Below are 19,983 nucleotides of genomic sequence, written 5' to 3'. Positions count from 1 at the left end.
CTACTAGGCCGCGCCACCAGGCTTCATCTGTTCCTTCTTGCAAGTCTTTGTTTACAACATGCATGTCTCTAAAGACTAATACCAAATATTTTAATCTGCTTTCTAGTTCTCATATGTGCTCTTAAAAGCAAATCAAGATTTTTTTATACTAGATTTATTTACTTATATTGGAAGATCAGATTTACAGGGAGAAGAAAAGACAGAGAGAAAAATTTTCCATCTACTGATTCACTCCCTAAGTGACCGCAACAGCCAGAGCTGAACTGATCCAATGCCAGGTGTCAGGAGCTGCTTCAGGGTCTGCCATGCAGGTGTGGGGTCCCAAGGTCTCGGGCCATCCTCTACGGTTTTCCCAGGCCACAAGCAGGGAGCTGGTGGGGAACTGGAGCAGCCAGGACACGAACAGGCACCTATATGGGATCCTGGCACATGTGAGGTGAGATTTGGTGAATGAGCCATCCTTGTTTTGTTTTAGAAGGGATAGGGAATATTTTATCTGCCAAGGGCCACTTGGATAGTTGTAACATCATCTGTGGGCCAAAGTTATCAACTTAAAAATAAGCCTGATACAGATTTATTCAATTTTGAACCCTACTTGCAACTGCCTTGGTTGGACAAGACCAAATGATTCTGTAAGCTTCCTTTTTACACTCCATTGGCTAGTTGTTCCCCACTCCTTGTTTAAATTATGAATACCAGGACCAGTGTTGTGACTCAACTGGCTAATCCTCTACCTCCAAGTGCCTGGATCTCATATGGATGCTGTTCTCCTTCCCATTCAGCTCCCTGCTTACGGCCTGGGAAAGCAGCAGAGGACGGTGCAAAGCCTTGGGATCTTGTGCCTGTGTGAGAGACCCAGAAGCAGCTCTGGCTTTTGGCTTTGGATGGGCAGAACTCCGGATGTGAACCAGCAGACAAAAGATCTTTGTATCTCCTTCTCTCTCTGTAAATCTGCCTTTCTGATAAAAATAAAATAAACCTTAAAAAAAACTTCAAACCAGATTATGAATACTATACTCTTATATTTTAATTTTGAGGTCAGGAATAACGCTTTAATATGATAGTCTATAGAAATTTTTAAAAACAATTATACCCTTATAATTTCCTTGTTTAATTTCTTCCCCAGAATAAGTGGCTTGACTTTAAAATCTTGCAAATCTTCTGTTTGGGAACTATTTTAATACAACAGGTTTTAGGATATCTTTGCATCTCTAAAAAAACCTGGAGGCTTGTTCATTATTAAGCAGAAAATAAATGCCGTATTACTAAAACATTACCTGAGGTTGCTTTGCTGTTGTTTGATGAAACCAAGCTGGCAAGGTTAACAACCTCCCCTGATGTGAAGATGAACGGAGTGGTCACGGTCACGGGATTAGTCATGGGGTTTCCTCTCTCTGAATTAGCATTCACCTGATTCTGCATTGCTTCCTACCAAACGAGGCAGGATATTCCAGTCAGTACACTTACCAGACTTAGCGACACAGTTACCGAGCAACATCAAGCTTCCTTCCTCCCCCTTGCCCTATCATGTGAACTGACACACAGTCCCAGCGAGCTTACAGCTCTCATTAAGAGAACTACTGCTTTATTTAATTTCCCCCCAGAGAAGGACAACAGAGAGGTTAATCTGCTTTCCCAAGTCTGTTTCTATCTGAGAAGAGCAAAGGTATATTATTTGCAAAAGCTTCTAGGAATTCACTTTTATTTATTTATTTGAGAATGAGGTAATTGACATCAATAGTCTACAAAGTTATTTCTAGCACTAATACACTGTGATCTCTTGTCTGCGATTCAGCATGCTAGCACGGTATCTCCGCAGAGCACCCGCAGGGAACACCACTCTCGAGGCTTCACTCAAGTACTTGTTCCATAAGGAAATTCCTAAGAGAACATATAACAAGCAGATAGATGAATGCCAGATTCTAAATTCTAGTTCTGCATGCTGCACTTTCTCAATTTTGGAGAAAAGATGCTTATCTTTATTTATGTTTTTAGAAACAGTTTTCTACAAATATGACCAGAACCTACAAAGTCCATTTATGAATAGGTTTTAAACAAAGAACTGAAGGTCAAAGGTGAGAACCAGTCCTCTAAGAACCATATGTGAGGAAAAAGGGATAGAGGGCTGGAGCCAGCACAATGGCTCAACTAGATAATCTGGGCACCAGTTTGTATTCCCATCCAGCTCCCTGCTGTGGTCTGGGAAAGCAGTGGAGGATGGCCCAAACCCTTGGGAGCCTGCACCTGCGTGGGAGAGCAGGAAGAAGCTCCTGGCTTCAGATCAGCTCAGCTCTGGCCAAATGGGGAGTGAACTAGTAGATGGAAGATCTTACTCTCCGTAAATCTGCCTTCCCAATTAAAAAAATAATAATAAACCTTTAGAAAGAAAAAGAACTAGAAAGCTGAACATACAGCAGAGATGGCTATTTTTCATCTATACAATCATCCTTTTGATGAACTTCCACCAAAACATGATTCATCTCCTGAGTCCTCTTAAACTCCTTGAAACTGTACCTTTTTCTATCTTCCACTATCACTGTCTCGGGTCAATCCCTCATTGGCTCTTGCCTGGCCTAATGAAAATAAAACATAAACATTCAGCACTGAGTGTTCTCTGTCTCTTGTTTTTGTAAACAATCGTCACTTCCGAATGAATATCATCTTAACAATCTACTATTTTAAAGGTTCTACCGGATGCACATTGCCCACATTATAATATAAACTGCTTTGTCTACCATGACTGCCCTACATTCATTAGAATCTGCCATCCCTAAACTACACTTTCTCTGCATGTTCTCCAGCTAGACATTTATTATTTTCTTAATACTCTCATCCCTTTCACACTAACCTTTGATTTCTTTTTCAAACCTAGAATATAATTTTCTCATTTTGCCCTCAAAAGTTTGTTCAGATTTCATATTTACTTTAAGCTTCTCTCATTTATTCAAAACTCAGAGTAAAAGAGAGAGAGCGCGAGCTTCTACCCCCTGGTTCGCATCCCAAATGCCTGCAACTGTTGGGGCTAGGTCAAGCCCAAACCAGGGTCCCAGAACTCTACCCTGTTCTCACACGAAGGTAGTAGGGACCCAAGCCCTTGTCTCTCATCTGCTGCACTCCCAGGGCATCAGCAGGAAGCTGGATCGAAAGTACAGCAGCTGAGACTCAAACAGGCACTCTGATACGGGATGCTGCTTTCACAAGCCAGGGCTTAACCTGCTATGTCACAATATTGGTCCCTTCAACATCATTACATTAATACTCTCCCTTTTGTATCCTTGTAATACTTGCTGGACAGACTGACCTCAGAGTATTATAATACCTTTTCCTTCATTTCTTTCCTTGAGATTTTATCTATTTGAAAGGCAGAATTAGGAAGGGGGAGAGAGAGTGAGTTCTGCCATTCATTGGTTCATTACCCAAATGGCTCCAACAGGTTGAAGCCAGAAGCTGGGAGCATATTCCAGGTCTTCTACTAGGGTGCAGTGGTCCCAACAACTTGGGCTATCCCTGTTGCTTTCCCAGGTGCATTAGCAAGGAGCTGAATCTGAAGTGGAGCAAATGGGACTCAAACTTCCACCCACATGGGATGCCAGCACTGCAGATGGCAGCTTAACTTGCTGCGCCACATTGTCAACCCCCCCATAATGCCTCATTTCTTGTTTTTACTTTAAAATTGAAGAGGGCCTGGGCTATGCCCTCTTCGATTTATTTGTTTTCTATCCTTTTGTTCCCATATATACGAGTGCTAGCTTAGGAAATTAATGGAGAAGGGGCTGGTGGTTGGTCCTGCCAGTTAGCTGCTGTTTGTGAAGCCAGCATCCCATATTGGAGTGCCAGTGTTCAATCTTAGCTGTTCTGCTTCCAATCCACCTCCTTGCTAATGTACCTGAAAAGCACATGGGCTCTTGCCATGCACGTGGAAAGCCTGGATGGATTTCTGAGTTCCTGCTTTGAGTCCGACCCAGACTGGCTGTTGCGGCTACTTGGAGAGTGAACCAGTGGATGGAAGATCAAGCTCTCTCTTCTTGTAAAGAAAATAATGAATGAAATAATTATAGCTAACTTTAAACTCTAAGACAACTTCCTTACCAGTAAACATTCTTTAAAGGGAGATGACTTCTTTACCACTGTCTCCCATCAGCTAATGCACATTCAGAAAATACAAAGTGACTCTGAATATTGCCCCAAGTTTGATTAGAAAAGGAAATTTTTGGACTTGGTATAATAGTTCAGTGGCTAAATCCTCATTTTACATACCCTGGGATCTCATATGGGCACCAATTCATGTCCTGGCTAATCCACTTCCCATCCAGCTCCCTGCCTATGACCTGGGAAGGCAGCAGAGAATAAAAGTTTTGGGACCCTGCACCCATATGGGAAACCCAGAAAAAGCTCCTGGCTTCATATTGGCTCAGCTCTGGCCATTAGGGCTACTTGGGGAACAAACCAATGGATGGAAGGTCTTTCTCTTTGTAAATCTGCCTTTCCAATAAAAATAAATAAACTTAAATTTTTTTTTCATGCAGAAAAAAATTCTAAAGACAAATGATGTTTCTGTGCTGGCCGTAGCACTGTTCTTCCACCACCACGGCTTTATAGAGTATAGCAACTTTTTTTTGGACACCAATGACACTGACTCACAAGATTCAGATGTGTTACAAATATTACTTTAACAAAATAGCAAAATAGTTTTTACTCAGTATCTAATTTTTCATTTCAATTCAAGTACATTCTAGGAAGCATAAACAGAACCGCACCTGGAGGATAACCAAAATCTCGGCGTTGTCCTTCTCTAACGCTATGTCAAAGGCGGACTTATCAAACTTGGAGAAAGCATGCACATCAGCTCCATATTTGATAAGTAACTCTACCACCTCCCGATGGTGGTGCTCTGTGGCCCAATGCAGAGCTGTCATCTTCAGCATGTCCTTGGCATTCACATCTGCACCATTCTGCCAGAAAAAAGCAATTTGTCAACAGACACTAGTTACAGCAGCACAGGTGCAAGATCCCATCACCAAATACAGAGGACTTCCATATCAATTACATACACTTAAATTTAGATCACATTTAACGAATATGAAAAGAAAAAAACACTTGCTCAAAATCTCCTGAATGCTGACAGACTAATGCTCTCAATGAGCAGGTCTCCTAAGGACATCATCGGGAAATGGTAACAGATGGGATAGGAAGAAGGAAAGAACAGATTTTTTTGTTGCATGTATAACAGACAGCTGAGTGCCTGAAAAAACAAGCGTAAGTGCAGAGACCACCTGCAGAAAAGGAATGAAGAAAAACCAACAAGTCTATTTAGTTCTTTAAAAATTAGACAACAAACTCTTCATAGTCATGATACCTCTTAAAAGAAACGCAACTCAATGTTATAAACTTAGTATCTTCAATTTAATCCTAATTGACCAAGTTTCCTTCCACTCATTTAAGAAAGAAAACAGGGAAGCGGGTGTTCAGATTTTGTTTTTAAACAACAAAGCTCTGCCACTGTCCTTGTTTTACCCTAACAAGCAGTTCCACGATGTGTGCGTGTCCGTCGGCTGCAGCCATGTGCAAGGGGGTCCTGTCCACTTTGGTCCGGGCATCCCTGCTTACGCCCGCTCGAAGGAGCACTTCTGCTGTGGAATAATGCCCGTACTGGGCTGCAAGGTGGAGGGGTGATGTTCCAAGCTGTGGGAAAATAATATTCATTGAATACCCACTGTGTACAGAGGCCCAGACGATTCCTGGGTATACATGAATGAGAGGTGAACTGTACAGTTCCTGGCCCTGGAGAGAAACTGTAGTTAGGCAGGCAGGATTGATGAAACGATTTACTTTAAAAATTAACAATGGCAATGAACAACAACAGCAACAAAATACACCACCAATTAAATAACTGCAAAGCAGAATGGCTTTAAGTCAGACAGATTTATCAGGATAGATTCCCTAAAGGACATGTTTTTACACTAGGCTTAGAAGCTGGCTAAAAAATAAAGAATCCAAAACAACATTCTGTGTCAGGGAAGAGAGAAGGGGAGGTAGGTTCAAAACAATTATTTAGAAAAAGACAGAATAGAAAGCTTTGTGTGATATTTGAGCTACAAATTTCACTGGTTCGAACACAAGTTTGTTGCCACAGTGAAGCAGAGCAAAAACGCAAGGCAACAAATGCTTAGCAGTGACCAGCCTGTCAAGAGTGAAAAAGCAGGCCCAGCGCAATAGTGTAATGGTTAAGGTCCTTGCCTTCAACGCCTGGGATTCCATATGGGCCCTGATTCTAATACCAGCAGCTCCACTTCCCATCCAGCTCCCTGCCTGTGGCCTGGGAAAGCAGCCGAGGACAGCCCAAAGCTTTGGGACCCTGCACCCGTGTGGGAGACCCAGAAAGAAGTTCCTGGCTCCTGATCGGCACAGCACCAGCCATTGTGGCCACTTGGGGAATGAATCATTGGACGGAAGATCTTCCTCTCTGTCTCTCCTCCTCTCTGTACATCTGCCTTTCCAATAAATAAATAAATAATAACAATGCATTAAAAAAAAAGAGTAAAAAAGCACATCTGTGTCGCATCTTAACGTGGATCTCTGGAGTTATCTCTCAGCACTTTGGCCTTTGTTACATCCTTTAGAAAAAAAAAGAAAAAAGAAAAAAAGAAAACCAAGCTTGTCTGTTCTTTTCCTCTATTCCCCCTGCTGTCTAACGGGATTGGATGCACATGGCTCTTCTTAGGCCTATGTGCAGAAAAGCTAATCTCCTCAAGTTACTTCTCTTCTTCTCTATGAAGTGCTAAAAACTGGTTGGTGTTTGAAATTATGAATTAATCACATCCGAATAGAGGTCACTCACTGATCAAAAATGTGAAAACGAGGCAATGCTTATGGAAATCTGTGACTGCTTTTAAAACCACATTACAACTTGAACCTGGAATTTCTGCAGTTCTCTGGTCTCCTAGCGGCTTGTCAACACTCCATAAATGGAAGCTTCCTCTTTCCTGCCTTGTAAGAGTGGTAAAGGAAACAAACATATATACCCTTCCTTGTCAGCCAGAGCATACTAGACAAAAGAAACAAGGAGCTTATTAGTTTGGAAATACACTCTTATGACACTGATTTTGGTTAATTTCTGGATAATTACAGAAGCCTGCAACCCAAACAGACTCCAGAGAGAATTAAGCCTTTAGAAAATATCCTTAAAACATTATGGAAATATAAAATACCTTACAATTGCCACCTAGATATCCACAGGAGACTCTTTGAATTCGGAAGAAGAAAGCCACTAACTCAGACGAGACCCGTAAAACTTTTAAAGGGCTAATAAGGTAGAAAAGGATTAAAAAAATGATTCTTTCATGATTCATAAGGCTAAAGATCGCATTTTCATGCCAATGTGTAAAATTTGCCACCCTCAAACAGTCTACAATAGTCTGCTTAATCTTTAAAAAAAAAAAAAAAAGACTGGTAACAGCATATTATCTTAAAAAAATGAAGAGATCTTTTTGCCAAGCTTACCCAGTCTGTGGTGAACGGGGCTCCATTTGCCATCAACGTTCTCACTTCATCATCTTGGCCTTTTCTGGCTGCTTCTAGCAGCCTCTTCCCCAAGTCCACCAAAGACATCTTTACACATAGGAACCAAAGTCCTCAGGGAGCTGTAACTTAAACACAAGGAAAGATGCCGGTAATACAGGTTTAAGTTTCTTGTGTACTTGAATATACCTGATACATGTGAACCTGGCTGTCTGATAGGTAACATGCAATCAGATGCTTGGGAAAGTTCCCCTAATGGATGGTTCCTTCACTTTCAATCTCCAGAAAAAAAAAACATTATGGAAATACACGTAATATTCTATTACCTTTCTAGATTAGACAATTGATAAAAACAGCATGTCACTGGCTTAAAATGACCAGGAACACACCATTACTTTGAGGAACTTGTATAAAGTAATGAAACATGCACCTGGTTTTCAAAGATCAGGAGGCCACCCTGGGGAGGTTCGCAAGTCTACGGACGGCAGAAAAAAGCAGGACAAATCAAGATGTCTAAGTCAAACTCCATCTGTTAATATTTCCTTTTCTTTTTTTAAAGATTTATTTATTTTTATTAGAAACTTAGATATAGAGAGGAAAATCTTCCATCAGCTTATTCACTCCCCAAGTGGCTTCAATGGTTGGAGCTGAGCCAATCCGAAGCCAACAGCCAGCAGCTCTTCCAGATCTCTCATGCAGGTGCAGGGTCCCAAAGCTTTGGGCCGTCCTCGACTACTTTCCCAGGCCACAGGCAGGGAGCTGGATGGGAAGTGGAGCAGCTGGGATTAGAATCGGGGCCCATATAGCATCCCGGTGCATACAAGGCGAGGACTTTAGCCACTAGGCTACAGAGCCAGGCCCTAACCTTTCTTTTAAAACTTCTGATTATATCCTGTTATGGCCTGGGAAAGCAAAAGAAGGTGGCTTAAGCCCTTGGTTCCTCACACCCACATAAGAGATCCAGAAGAAGCTCCCAGCTTTGGGTCTGCTCAGCTCCAGCTGTTGTGGTCATCTGGCTACTTAATCAGGGATGGATGGATGGAAGATCTCTCTCTCTAACTCTGCATTTCAAATGAAAATAAGTATTTTTAACAATCTTCTCATCACAATGTACACATAAATACTGGTAGAACTTGAAGGACAAGGCCCGGCAGAGTAGTTCGGCAGCTGAAGTCCTCACTCTGAATGTGCTGGGATTCCATATGGGCACTGGTTCTAACCCAGAAGGCCCTGCTTCTCATCCAGCTCCTTGCTTGAGGCCTGGGAGGGCAGTTGAGGATGGCCCAAGGTTTTGGGATCCTGCACTTGTGTGGGAGACCCAGAGGAGACTCCAGGCGCCAGGCTTCGGATCAGAGCAGCTCTGGCCATTGCGGCTGCTTGGAGAGTGAGTGAATCAGTTGACCAAGGATCCTCCTCTCTGTATATCTGACTTTGTAATAAAAAAACAAATAAATTTAGGACTGATGGCTTGTCCTAGTGGCTAAAGTCCTCACCCTGCACGCGCCAGGATCCTATATGGGCACTGGTTCTAATCCCAGCAGCCTAGCCTTCATTCCAGCTCCCTGCTTGTGGCCTGAAAAAGCAGTTGAGGATGGCCCAAAGCTTTGGGACCCTGCACCAGCGTGGGAGGCCTGGAAGAGGCTCCTGGCTTTGGATCGGCATAGCATCAGCTGTTGCGGTCACTTGGGGAATGAGTCATCGGGCAGAAGATCTTCTTCTCTGTCTCTCCTCCTCTATGTATATCCAACTTTCCAATAAAAATAAGTAAATCTTTAAAAAAATTTTGGGGGGCCTAGGGCAGTGACCTAGCAGCAAAAGTCCTCGCCTCGAATGCACCGGGATCCCCTATGGACGCCGGTTCTGATCCTGGCAGCTCCACTTCCCATCCAGCTCCCTGACTGTGGTCTGGGAAAGCAGTCCAGGATGGCCCGAGGCCGACCCTGCACCTACATGGGAGACCTGGAAAAAGTTCCTGGCTCCTGACTTTGGATCGGCGCAGCACTGGCCATTGTGGTCACTTGGGGAGTGAATCATCAGATGGAACATCTTCATCTGTCTCTCCTCTCTGTATATCTGACTTTGCAATAAAAATAAATAATCTTAAAAATTTTTTTTGAAAGTCAGTAAGCCTCTACTGATCAGAAACTAATCTGCGTAAGCCAGCTGAACGAAAACTACTTTTCCAGGACAGCATTGCAGAGCAACAGGCAAAGCTGCTGTTTGCAACACCTGCATCCCAATCTGGAAAGCCACTCTGGATGGAGATCCTGGCTCCTGGCTTCAGCCTGGCTCAGCCCTTCAGGGAATGAAACAAATGAAGACATTCCCCCTTTCAAATAAACAAACAAATCTTAAAAAATAATAGACAACAGGGGTGGGAGGGAGAGAAGAAAAGGAAGGAAGGGAATAACACTATGTTGTCTGAATTGTAAAAACAAATCACACTGATTCTGTTGGAAACTAGTTAAAGGGCCCGGCATAGTAGCCTAGTGGATAAATCCTCACCTTGCATGCATCAGGATCCCATTTGGGCACAGGTTCATGTCCCGGCTGTTCCACCTCCCATCCAGCTCTCTCCTTGTGGCATGGGAAAGCAGTAGAGGACGGCCCAAAGCCTTGGAACTCTGTACCTGCATGGGAGACCAGAAAGAAGCTCCTGGCTCCTAGCTTCAGATTGGCTCAGCTCTGGCCATTATGGCCACTTTGGTTTGAGCCAGCGGATGAAAAATCTTTCCATTTCTCCTGCTCTCTGTATGTCTGCCTTCCCAATATAAATAAATAAATCTTTAAAAAAAACATTAAAATTAACATTAAAATTTAAAAAACAAAGAGTGTGCAGAACCAGCTCCATGGTGCAGTTTAATAATGGAATGTACGTTTTAACTCCCAGCTGCTCAACTTCCAACCCATCTCAGGAAGCAGCAGGGGGTCAGGTGTTGTGGAATTGCACGTTACGTTGCCATCTGTGTTGTTGGCATCCGATATGGACACTGGTTTGAGACGTGGCTCTTAACTTCTGATCCAACTAATGTGTCTAGAAAAGCAGTGAAGGATGCTCCAAGTGCTTGAGATCTCACACTCTCGTGGGAGATACCCACACCCCCCCCCCAACTCAGCTACAGTACCTGCTGCTGTGTGTGAGGGCTGGGTCTGTGGCTGGTCAGCCTGGAGGAGGAAATGACCAGGCAGCTGCATTTATCGGTATGTGCAATGGCTATGCATTAGCTGATATGGAAGACAGATCGAACCTGACCTCGCACTAGCTGGAGCACACCAGAGTCAACCCTAACGTGCCAGACGAGGTGTTTCAACAAACTCCCCAACTAGATAGTTGGATGCCAATCTCAGCTTCAGAGAAAATGACAAGAAATGTGATCCAATCTTGGGATACATATCAGGACTGGGCCTCCTCAGCTGCTCACACCCATGCAACAGAAAGATATCCAGATGTACATGAAACACATGACAGCCAGCTCAACTAAGCCAACAGAGGACACTGACTGCCTCATCAGAAGATGGAAGGCAGACAGGTTAAACAACTGCCTGGTCAGGCTTTGCAACAAATGTCCAGTTTATGGATACACTGAAGCAGATCTGGTCAGCCAACAGACCACAGATTTTCTCAAGCCTAGAACATTAAAGTCTACAACTCCTCAGAACTATCAGGACCACTCAAGCAGCACCCTTGGGACATTCTTCCCACACTGGGGTCTCTAAATGACCATCTCCATCACCAGCACTGATGAACCTTGACAGCAAGGAGCAGGTTCCCCTTACCCTTTTGCCCCCTCTCCCAGACACAGGAGAGGAGAAAAAGAAGAACTGAAACATTTATCTCACCTCCCTTCCTACACACCTCCACCCTCTCCACCCTAAACAGAGGTCCACATGAACATGCTTTCCTCTGAACTATGTAAATATTAGAAATAAAAATTAAACCTAAAAACAATTTTTTAATTTGCATAAAAGTTAGCTTATATTTTGCTTTCATTTTTCCATGAAAATTTTCAATCATCATTTTTTATGTGACAACATGGAAACTACACAGAGCAATTCTTTTTTTTTTTTAAAGATTTATTTATTTATTGGAAGGTCAGATATACTGAGAGGAGGAAAGACAGAAAGGAAGATCTTCCGTCCGATGATTCACTCCCCAAGTGACCGCAACAGCTGATGCTATGCCGATCCAAAACCAGGATCCAGGAACTTCTTCCGGGTATCCCACACGGGTGCAGGGTCCCAAAGCTTTGGGCCATCCTCGACTGCTTTCCCAGGCCACAAGCAGGGAGCTGGATGGAAGTGGAGCTGCCGGGACTCGAACTGGTGCCCATATGGGATCCCAGTGCATTCAAGGCGAGGACTTTGGCCGCTAGGCCACGCCATCAGGCCCAGCACTTCATTTTTTTAAAAATTTATTTATTTTTATTGGAAAGGTGGATATACAGAGAGGAGGAGAGACAGAGAGGAAGATCTTCTGTCCATTGGTTCACTTCCCAAGCGGCTGCAATGGCTGGAGCTGAGCCAATCCAAAATCAGGAACCAGGAGCTTCCTATGGGTCTCCCACGCTGGTGCAGGGTCCCAAAGCTTTGGGCCATCCTTAACTGCTTTCCCAGGCAGGAGGGAGCTGGATGGGAAGTGGGTTTGCCAGGACTAGAACCAATGCCCATATTGGATCCCTGCATGTTCAAAGTGAGGCCTTTAGCCACTACGCTATCGCGCCAGGCCCTGTGGCACAGGGGGTTAAGCTGTCACCTGTTACTTCAATGTCACAAATAAATGCCAGTTCAAGTCCAGCCTCCACTGCTTCTGTCCAGCACACCTAGGACAGCTGTGGAAGGTGGCCCAAAAGTGTGGATCCCTGCCGCTCACACTGGAGACCTCAACGGAGTTTGTGGTTCCTGGCTGTTGCAGTCATTTTGGAAGTGAACTGGTAGATAGATTACTCTCTTGCCCCCTCTATGTAGCTCCTCCTTTCAAATAAATACATCTTAAAGGAAAAGCACACCACACTTCTGCTTATTGTGAAATATAATGGTTCTCTTGAGAAAAAAGCACTGTAAAATCTATACAATTGAATCGCTTTTCTTATGGATTATATGTATTTTAACAAAGAATGATGAACATACTCAAGCATACTTAAGCACATATTCAGGTACATGGCTGACATTCTCAAAAAATAAATGGTGCTCACTTTGGCAGCATGTATAATAGAATGGGCCTGAGTCCAGCGTGGTGGCCTAGCAGCGAAAGTTCTCGCCTTAAACATGCCTGGGATCCCATATGGGTACCAGTTCTGATCCCAGTGGCCCTGCTTCCCATCCAACTCCCTGTCTGTGGCTTGAAAAGCAGTGGAGGATGGCCCAAAGCCTTGGGACCCTGCACCCACATGGGAGACCCAGAAGAGGCTCCTGGCTCCTGGCTTTAGACTGGTTCAGCTCCAGCCATTGCAGCCACTTGGGAAGTGAATTGACAGACAGAAGATCTTTGTTTCTGTCTCTCCTCCTCTGTATCTGACTTTGCAATATAAATAAATAAATAAATAAATAAATAAAAACAAAGCAAAATGGGCCTGGCATTGTAGAGCAGCAGTCTAAGCTGCTGCCTGTAACACTGGCATCCCATGAGGGCTGCTTCAAGTCCCCACTGCTCCCATCGCAATGCAGTTCCCTGATAAAAAAAAACCTTGGAAAGCAGAGGAAGACGATCTGAGTGCTTGAGCCCCTGCTTCCTAAGTGTGAGCCAGCATGGTGTGAGCCATGAGGAACAGCTTGGCCTGGCCCTGTTTACCGCAACTACCCTGGAGTGAACCATCAGATGAAAGAACTGTTCGGCTGGCACTGCGCTGTAGCATGTTAAGCCTCTACCTGAGTCACTGGCATTCCATTTGGGTGCTGGTTTGAAATCTAGCTAGGCCACCCCTCATGATCCAGTTCCCTGTAAATGTGCCTGCGAAAGCAGCAGAGAACAGCCTAAGGCCTCTGGCCCCTATACCCATGCGGGAGATGGAAGTTCTCCCTCTCTATAAATTTCAAAAATTTTTTTTGAATTTCAAAAAGACAGATCCATAAATATTGACTATAGCAGCAACACAGACAGAGAGACCCTCCATTTGCTGGTTCACTTCTCAGATGGCTCTAATGGTAGCAGTCAGGCAAGGCCTAGGTGTAAGTCAGCAGCCTCTTCAAGTCTGCCATGCAGATGCAGGGGCCCAACAGCTTGGGCCATCCTCTGCTACTTTCTCAGGCACAACAGCAGGAAGTCAGTTTAGAAGTAGAGCACCTGGAGGTCATGTCAGCACCAACATAGGATACTAGTGTTGCAGATAGAAGCTTAGCCAGCAACTGCACAAAGCCAGTACAAATTCTCCTTAAAAATTTTTATTTTGGGCCCGGCGCGGTGGCGCAAGTGGTTAAGTCCTCGCCTTGCACGCCCGGGATCACATATGGGCGCCGGTTCTAATCCCGGCAGCCCCGCTTCCCTTCCAGCTCCCTGCCTGTGGCCTGGGAAAGCAGTTGAGGACGGCCCAAAGCTTTGGGACCCTGCACCCGCGTGGGAGACCCGGAAGAGGCTCCTAGCTTCGGATCGGCATAGTATCGGCCCGTTGCGGCTCACTTGGGGAGTGAATCATCGGACGGAAGATCTTCCTCTCTGTCTCTCCTCTCTGTATATCCGCCTTTCCAATAAAATAAAATAATAAAAATAAATCTTTAAAAAAAAAAAAATTTTTATTTTGGGGGCCCAGTATGGTGGCCTAGCAGCTAAAATCCTCGCCTTGAATGCGCCGGGATCCCATGTGGACGCTGGTTCTAATCCCGGCAGCTCCACTTTCCATCCAGCTCCCTGCTTGTGTCCTGGGAAAGCAGTCAAGGACGGCCCAAAGCCTTAAGAACTTGCACTTGTGTGGGAGACCTGGAAAAGGCTCCTGGTTTCTGGCTTCAGATTGGCTCAGCTCTGGCCATTACAGTCACTTGGAGAGTGAATCCGTAGATGGAAAATTTTCCTGTCTCTCCTCTCTGTATATCTGACTTTCAAATAAAAATAATCTTTTTTTTTTAAGAAAAAATGAGTTTTCAGGCAGAAGCTGTAATTTTGAGGGGTTAGTACAGTGATGTAGTAGGTAAAGCTACTGTTCATGCAGTTCCCTGTTAACGTGTCGGAGAAAGCGGTGGAGGACGGCTCAAGTCCCTGGGTCTCTGCAACCATGTGGCAGTCCAGCAAGAATCCCCCGGCTTTAGCCATGGCCATTTCCATGAACCTTCGGAAGCTTGCTCATAAACTGTACGTGATAAAGTTGGAACTATACATAAAGCAACTCAGGGCAGGCATTGTGGTACTGTGAACAGTTATGAGCAGTTGGGGAGTAAACCAGTGAATGGAAAGACTGTGTGTGTGTGTGTGTGTGTGTGTGAGAGAGAGAGAGAGAGAGAGAGACACACACACACACACACACAAAACTCTTTCAATTTTTCTATCCAGCTTCTTGTTACTGTGCCTGGGAAGGCAGTAGTGGGTATTCTAAGTCCTTGGGCCCTTTCACCTGCATGGGAGACCACGAAGACATCCCTGGCTGTTGACTTTGGAGAGGTCCAGCCTCAGTGACTGCTGTCACCTGGGGAGCTTGGCAGCAGATGAAAGAAAGATCTTTATATCTCTAGCTCTCTTTCTCTGTAATTCTTTCAAACATGATTAATTTTAAAAAGACACCATTATGAATTTGACAGCTTACTACTACCTAAGACACTTTTCTAACAAAGTTAGTGAAGAAATGTGATTTTTTTCTATACTGCATCAGCAAACGCATCAACATTTGCACAATTTAGTGAGCCAATGCTTTCCAAAGGATTAATGTCTCACACTATAAAAATTACACTCAATTTAAAAAGTTAAGGGTCCAGTGCGATAGAATAGTGGTTAAAGTCTTCACCTTGAACACACCAGAATCCCATGTGGGCGCTGGTTCTAATCCTGGCGGCCCCACTTCCCATCCAGCCCCCTGCTTGTAGCCTGGGAAAACAGTCCAGGACGGCCCAAGGCTTTGGGATGCTGCACCTACGTGGGAGACCCAGAAGCAGCTCTTGGCTTCGGACTGGCTCAGTTCCAGCTGTTGCGGGCGCTTGGGGAGTGACCCCCATTGGATGGAAGATTTTCCTCTCTGTTTCTCCTCTTCTCTGTATATCTGCCTTTCCAATTAAAATAAATAAATCTTAAAAAAAAATTTTAAGTGGGCAGCAATGTTGTGGTGTAGTAGGAAAAGCCACCATCTGTGACAGCAGCATCCCACATGGGCACCTGGGATGCCCAAAGCTGTGACTGTGCACCCATGGGGGAGTCCTTGCAGAGGCTCCTAGCTTCAGATCAGCACAGCTCCGACCACTGCGGCCATTTGTGGAGTGAACCAGTGGATGGAAGATCTGTCTGTGTCTTCTGTCTCTAAATCTGACTTTCCAATGAAAATAAATAATTTTTTAAAAAAGGATTTATGTATTTGAAAGGCAGATCCCACATCTACACACCCCTACACACACACACACACAGAGTCTTCCATCCACTGGTTCCCACCCAAATGAACAAATGGCCATCCTGAGGAGCCAGGAACTCCATCAGGGACTCCCATGCCAGGGGCCAGGTCCATCTTCCATGCTTTCCCTAGCACATCAGCAGGAAGCTGGATTTAAAGTGGAGCACAGGACTCACAAGAATTCCTGCACCAAAGGGCAGCCTGATGCAGCCTGCCACAACACAGACCCCTGTCATCCTATTTTTAAGTCAACCATGCAAAGTCTATTTTCCTACAGACATATAATTAAAATAGGGAACTATAATACTACAATATAAATATAAATACTATATTACTCATCTCCTGATACAGAAAAGGTCCAGAAACATGCTCTTTGAGGTTTCTTTACCTCATCCCAGCTACCATTTTCTTAATTTCAAATAGCTGTCTTAAGAGAAACGTATATTTTTTTTTTTGCTTTTTTTTTTTTTAAGAAAAAAGAAAGGCATTGTCCCGTCTAGTAGGACAGTCAACGGGGGTCGCAACCACCTAGGAGAGATTGGGGGACAAGAGACACGAAGAATGGACAGCAAGACAGGATGTCTGATCAAGCTGTCAGTTTATTGATTTTAGTTGAGGGTTTTTATACTCTTCAGTAACTAAGGCTCAGGGAGGAAAGGAGAAACTAGGACGCAAGCCATGGTCTCCAGACCGATTGTTCTTGAGCAGCCACCATATCCACAATAGTTACCAGCATATCAACAATAGCATAGGTAATCAGTAACAAGATGTCGGCAGGTACAGCATAAATCACATTCTAAAACAGTTGCTACAAACAATTGAAGCTAAGCGTGTGATTAGCTTCATAACTTCTTTCCCAAGCATCTAGCCAGCCAGGGATTTTCCACTGGCCCATAGGTCTATATTCAAAATGGCTTCAGTGTGGCTATGGTACACGGCTCCTGACAAGGCATCTTAGACTTAGACTCCTCAGAACATGCTACACACCAGGGACTCTGAGATGACACTGGGTGGCTGTTCCCCATTCCTGGGCACTGTGGTGGTTGGGAGGCGGGATGTGGCTTCTCCCCTTGTCTCCCCTCAGATACAGGAAGATGAGAAAGGTGTGGAAGCAGCAGTCCCATCCACTTTTGCCAGTCCTCAACTCTTCCCACCCTAATCAACTGTGTAAACATCATCAAAAACAAAATTAAAGAAAAAATTTAAAAAGGCATTTTGTGGCTGGGTGTGATGGTTCAGTGGCTAAATCTTCACCTTGCAAGTGCCAGGATCCCATATGGATGCCAGTTCGTGTCCCGGCTGCTCCGCTTCCCATCCAGCTCCCTGCCTGTGGCCTGGGAAAGCAGCCAGAAGATGGCCCAAAGCCTTGGGACCCTGCACCCATGTGGGAGACCTGGAAGAGGCTCCTGGCTCTTGGCTTTGGATTGACTCCACTCCGGGGACTTGGGGAGTGAAGCGGCAAATGGAAGAGCTTTCTCTCTGTATAGCTGCAATTCCAATAAAAATAAATCTTAAAAAAAGAAAAAACGAAAGAAAAGAAGGAAAGAAAGAGGGAAGAAAGAAAAAAAGGCATTTTCGAGTCATTATGTACAATGCTCCCAAAGTCCTATATTTAAGGAGTCAAAAACCATGGAACAGGAGAGGTCCAGCAGGACAGGGAACAGCATGGGCACTGTGATTTCCGACTCCCTGGCTGCTAACGAGAGGGCAAACCCTCTATGGTAAGCACCTCTACTTTTCCTCTATATGCAACAAGGAGGCAATGTCTGCTCTAGCTCGCCTTCTAGTTTTTGCAGATGAGAAAAAGAACAAAGCACCCATTCGCCCTCTCAGACACTTCCAGTAAGTGTGTTTTCATATAATGTATGGAGCCCTGGAGCTCCTGAAAACAAAGTATTGTATTATCAGACAAACATAAGCTTGTTTATCTCAAAGCATGGGCGGGGCAGTCCTCTCCCTGTCAGTGAAGTGTGTATGCAAATACACGCTTAAGAGACATCCATGCTGGAGTGGGCAGATTGAATGGTACCATGAAAAAAACACTCCCAGATAGCCCTAAGTGTTGGGAAATCGCTGAGGCCAGACAACGTCCATTCTTGCAGAAATTCCAGAGAGAGAGAGAGCCCAGAGGAGAGGACTCGGCCGACCTCTGCTGGCCCAGGGAAATCTGTGAGCTCAGGATGCGGGTATCGGGAAAGGGCTCACATTTTTTCTCCCTTTCTTTTTTATCTTCTTTATCCGCCCCCCCCCCGCCCCTTTTCATAATGCACACATTCTCCCCTCCCCAACACCCTTAGGGCCAGCTGCAGAAACAGCTGTGCAAGACGCCGGGGGCTGACGGGCGGCCGGCGTGAGGGGCAGCCCGGCGTCGCCCCCTAGCGGTCCCCTCGGCGGGCCCGGCTGCCCGCGGTCCGGCTCCGCAGCCCGAGCTCTCACGCTCTCCCAGTCCCCTCCCCTTCCTCCCGACAGCATCCCCTTCCTCTCGGCCCCCTCCCCGAGCCGGCCCCGCTCGGTCCGCACCCACGAGGTCGGGGCTGCGCTGGGAAGCGGGGCGGCTCCCTCCCGGCACCGGTCCGTGGCCAGCGCGGACGCCCGTCCCCGCCCGACCAGAGTCCACGCATCTCTCGCTCCCCTCACCTCCTCGTCCGGGACGCTGCCGGCTGCGCTTTCGCTGAACCCGCCAGTTTGGTCTCGTTTCCTTCTTTACTTAAGACTCCCTGTCAGTGACGGTTACTTTTTGGACTTTTCATATATGCATATTTGGGGGGCCTTCACCCCCCCCTCCTGGAGAAATGGCAGCAACAAAATGGCGGACCCGGAAGTGAGGGCGCGAGCGAGGATTTCTGGCGGAGGAATCTGGAGGGAGAGCGCCCCGAAGCCCCCATACTGCCTCTCAAAAGGAAATAAGATGCACCCCAGAGCTGATTTCTTATCTCCCGAAGGCCTCTTGTGGCGGTAGAGCGCGAATCAGGGGTTTTCGTGGGGGAGGGGGGACTACTTGACGGCGCGGAGGATTACCATGCCGCCTGCGTGTGGTGTAGTTCCGGCGGGGCCGGCGCCCGAGGGTGGTTTTGGCGCCAAGAACCCGGCAGGGCAGCCGAGCGGTCGGGTCCGCTCCCGCTTTTGCAGTTGGCGTCGAACTGGTGGATTTTTCTTTCTGCGGGGTAGCGATAGGGAGAGTGGGTCAACCCTGCTCCTTGTCCGGACCACGCGTGGAAACGATTTGGGCCTTTCCTGGCTCTTGGGCACTGGTGGGGCGCTGTCTGACGGGCACGTGTGTGCAGCCCTAAATGCCGAGACCCCGAAGGCAGCCCGTGGCGCCCACAGTCAGGGCTTGGGGAGCAGTGGGCCCCGAGAATGGGATCTTGTGTTTGCAGATCGTCTTAGTCACATTATAAACCAAATGGCTTTTCCCTGTCTCCACCCACTTGCCATGGTTACATGAGAAGTCAGGAAAGAAACCCTTCAAAACTCGGGTGAAACTGTGAGGGCCACATCGCCACCCTTCCGGGCACGATCGCCGTTAGACGTCGGCTTTAGAGATGAGTGTTGGGCCTTTTGAGGCTGAGAGGGAGTATTTCCATCTCTTCCTCTCAGGAACTTACTCAGTTCCCAGTCTGGCCGTATTTGAAGTATTAACAGAATATAGTACATGTTGGTATTTACCATTTTCAGAGTCACGCTAGGACCTCATTCCTGTTTATATTCTCAGCATGCTTGGCTCAGCGTGTGAAAGATTTTTTCCTTTGGAAATGCAGAGTCATGGTGGAGCCGTCTTCCATCCTCAAGCCAGGACCCTGAATTCCACGGGCATTTCCCACCCGTGTACAGGAGCCACTGGGGCTGATTTACCCAGGCACATTAGCACAGTAGCTGATTGGGAAATGGAACAGCTGGGTGTCATAGGTGGTAGCCTAGTGCACTAAGCCACAGCACAGGTCCTAGG

General features: G+C 45.9%; 1 protein-coding gene across 2 annotated transcripts in view; it reads right to left on the bottom strand.

Moving 5' to 3' along the window:
- GABPB2 (GA binding protein transcription factor subunit beta 2) overlaps window positions 1-18,833 on the bottom strand; it is a 43,176-nt gene extending 24,343 nt beyond the window's left edge. Inside the window, exons 1-5 of one of the 2 annotated variants that reach the window (XM_040998397.1) lie at window positions 18,675-18,833; window positions 7,501-7,640; window positions 5,515-5,682; window positions 4,758-4,952; window positions 1,278-1,428 (exon numbers count right to left, since the gene is read on the bottom strand). In XM_040998397.1, coding sequence (XP_040854331.1) covers window positions 1,278-1,428; window positions 4,758-4,952; window positions 5,515-5,682; window positions 7,501-7,608 — 622 coding nt within the window. In that variant the 5' untranslated portion in view covers window positions 7,609-7,640; window positions 18,675-18,833. The remainder of the gene's footprint in view (window positions 1-1,277; window positions 1,429-4,757; window positions 4,953-5,514; window positions 5,683-7,500; window positions 7,641-18,674) is intronic. The other variant, XM_040998398.1, reaches the window with a different exon arrangement.
- Window positions 18,834-19,983: the final 1,150 nt, after the last annotated feature.

The sequence above is a fragment of the Ochotona curzoniae genome, unplaced genomic scaffold, assembly GCF_017591425.1.
Source record: "Ochotona curzoniae isolate NIBS_2020 unplaced genomic scaffold, NIBS_Ocur_1.0 scaffold_1037, whole genome shotgun sequence".
In the NCBI taxonomy this organism is placed as follows: domain Eukaryota; kingdom Metazoa; phylum Chordata; class Mammalia; order Lagomorpha; family Ochotonidae; genus Ochotona; species Ochotona curzoniae.
This window is presented reverse-complemented; position numbering and strand designations above follow the sequence as displayed.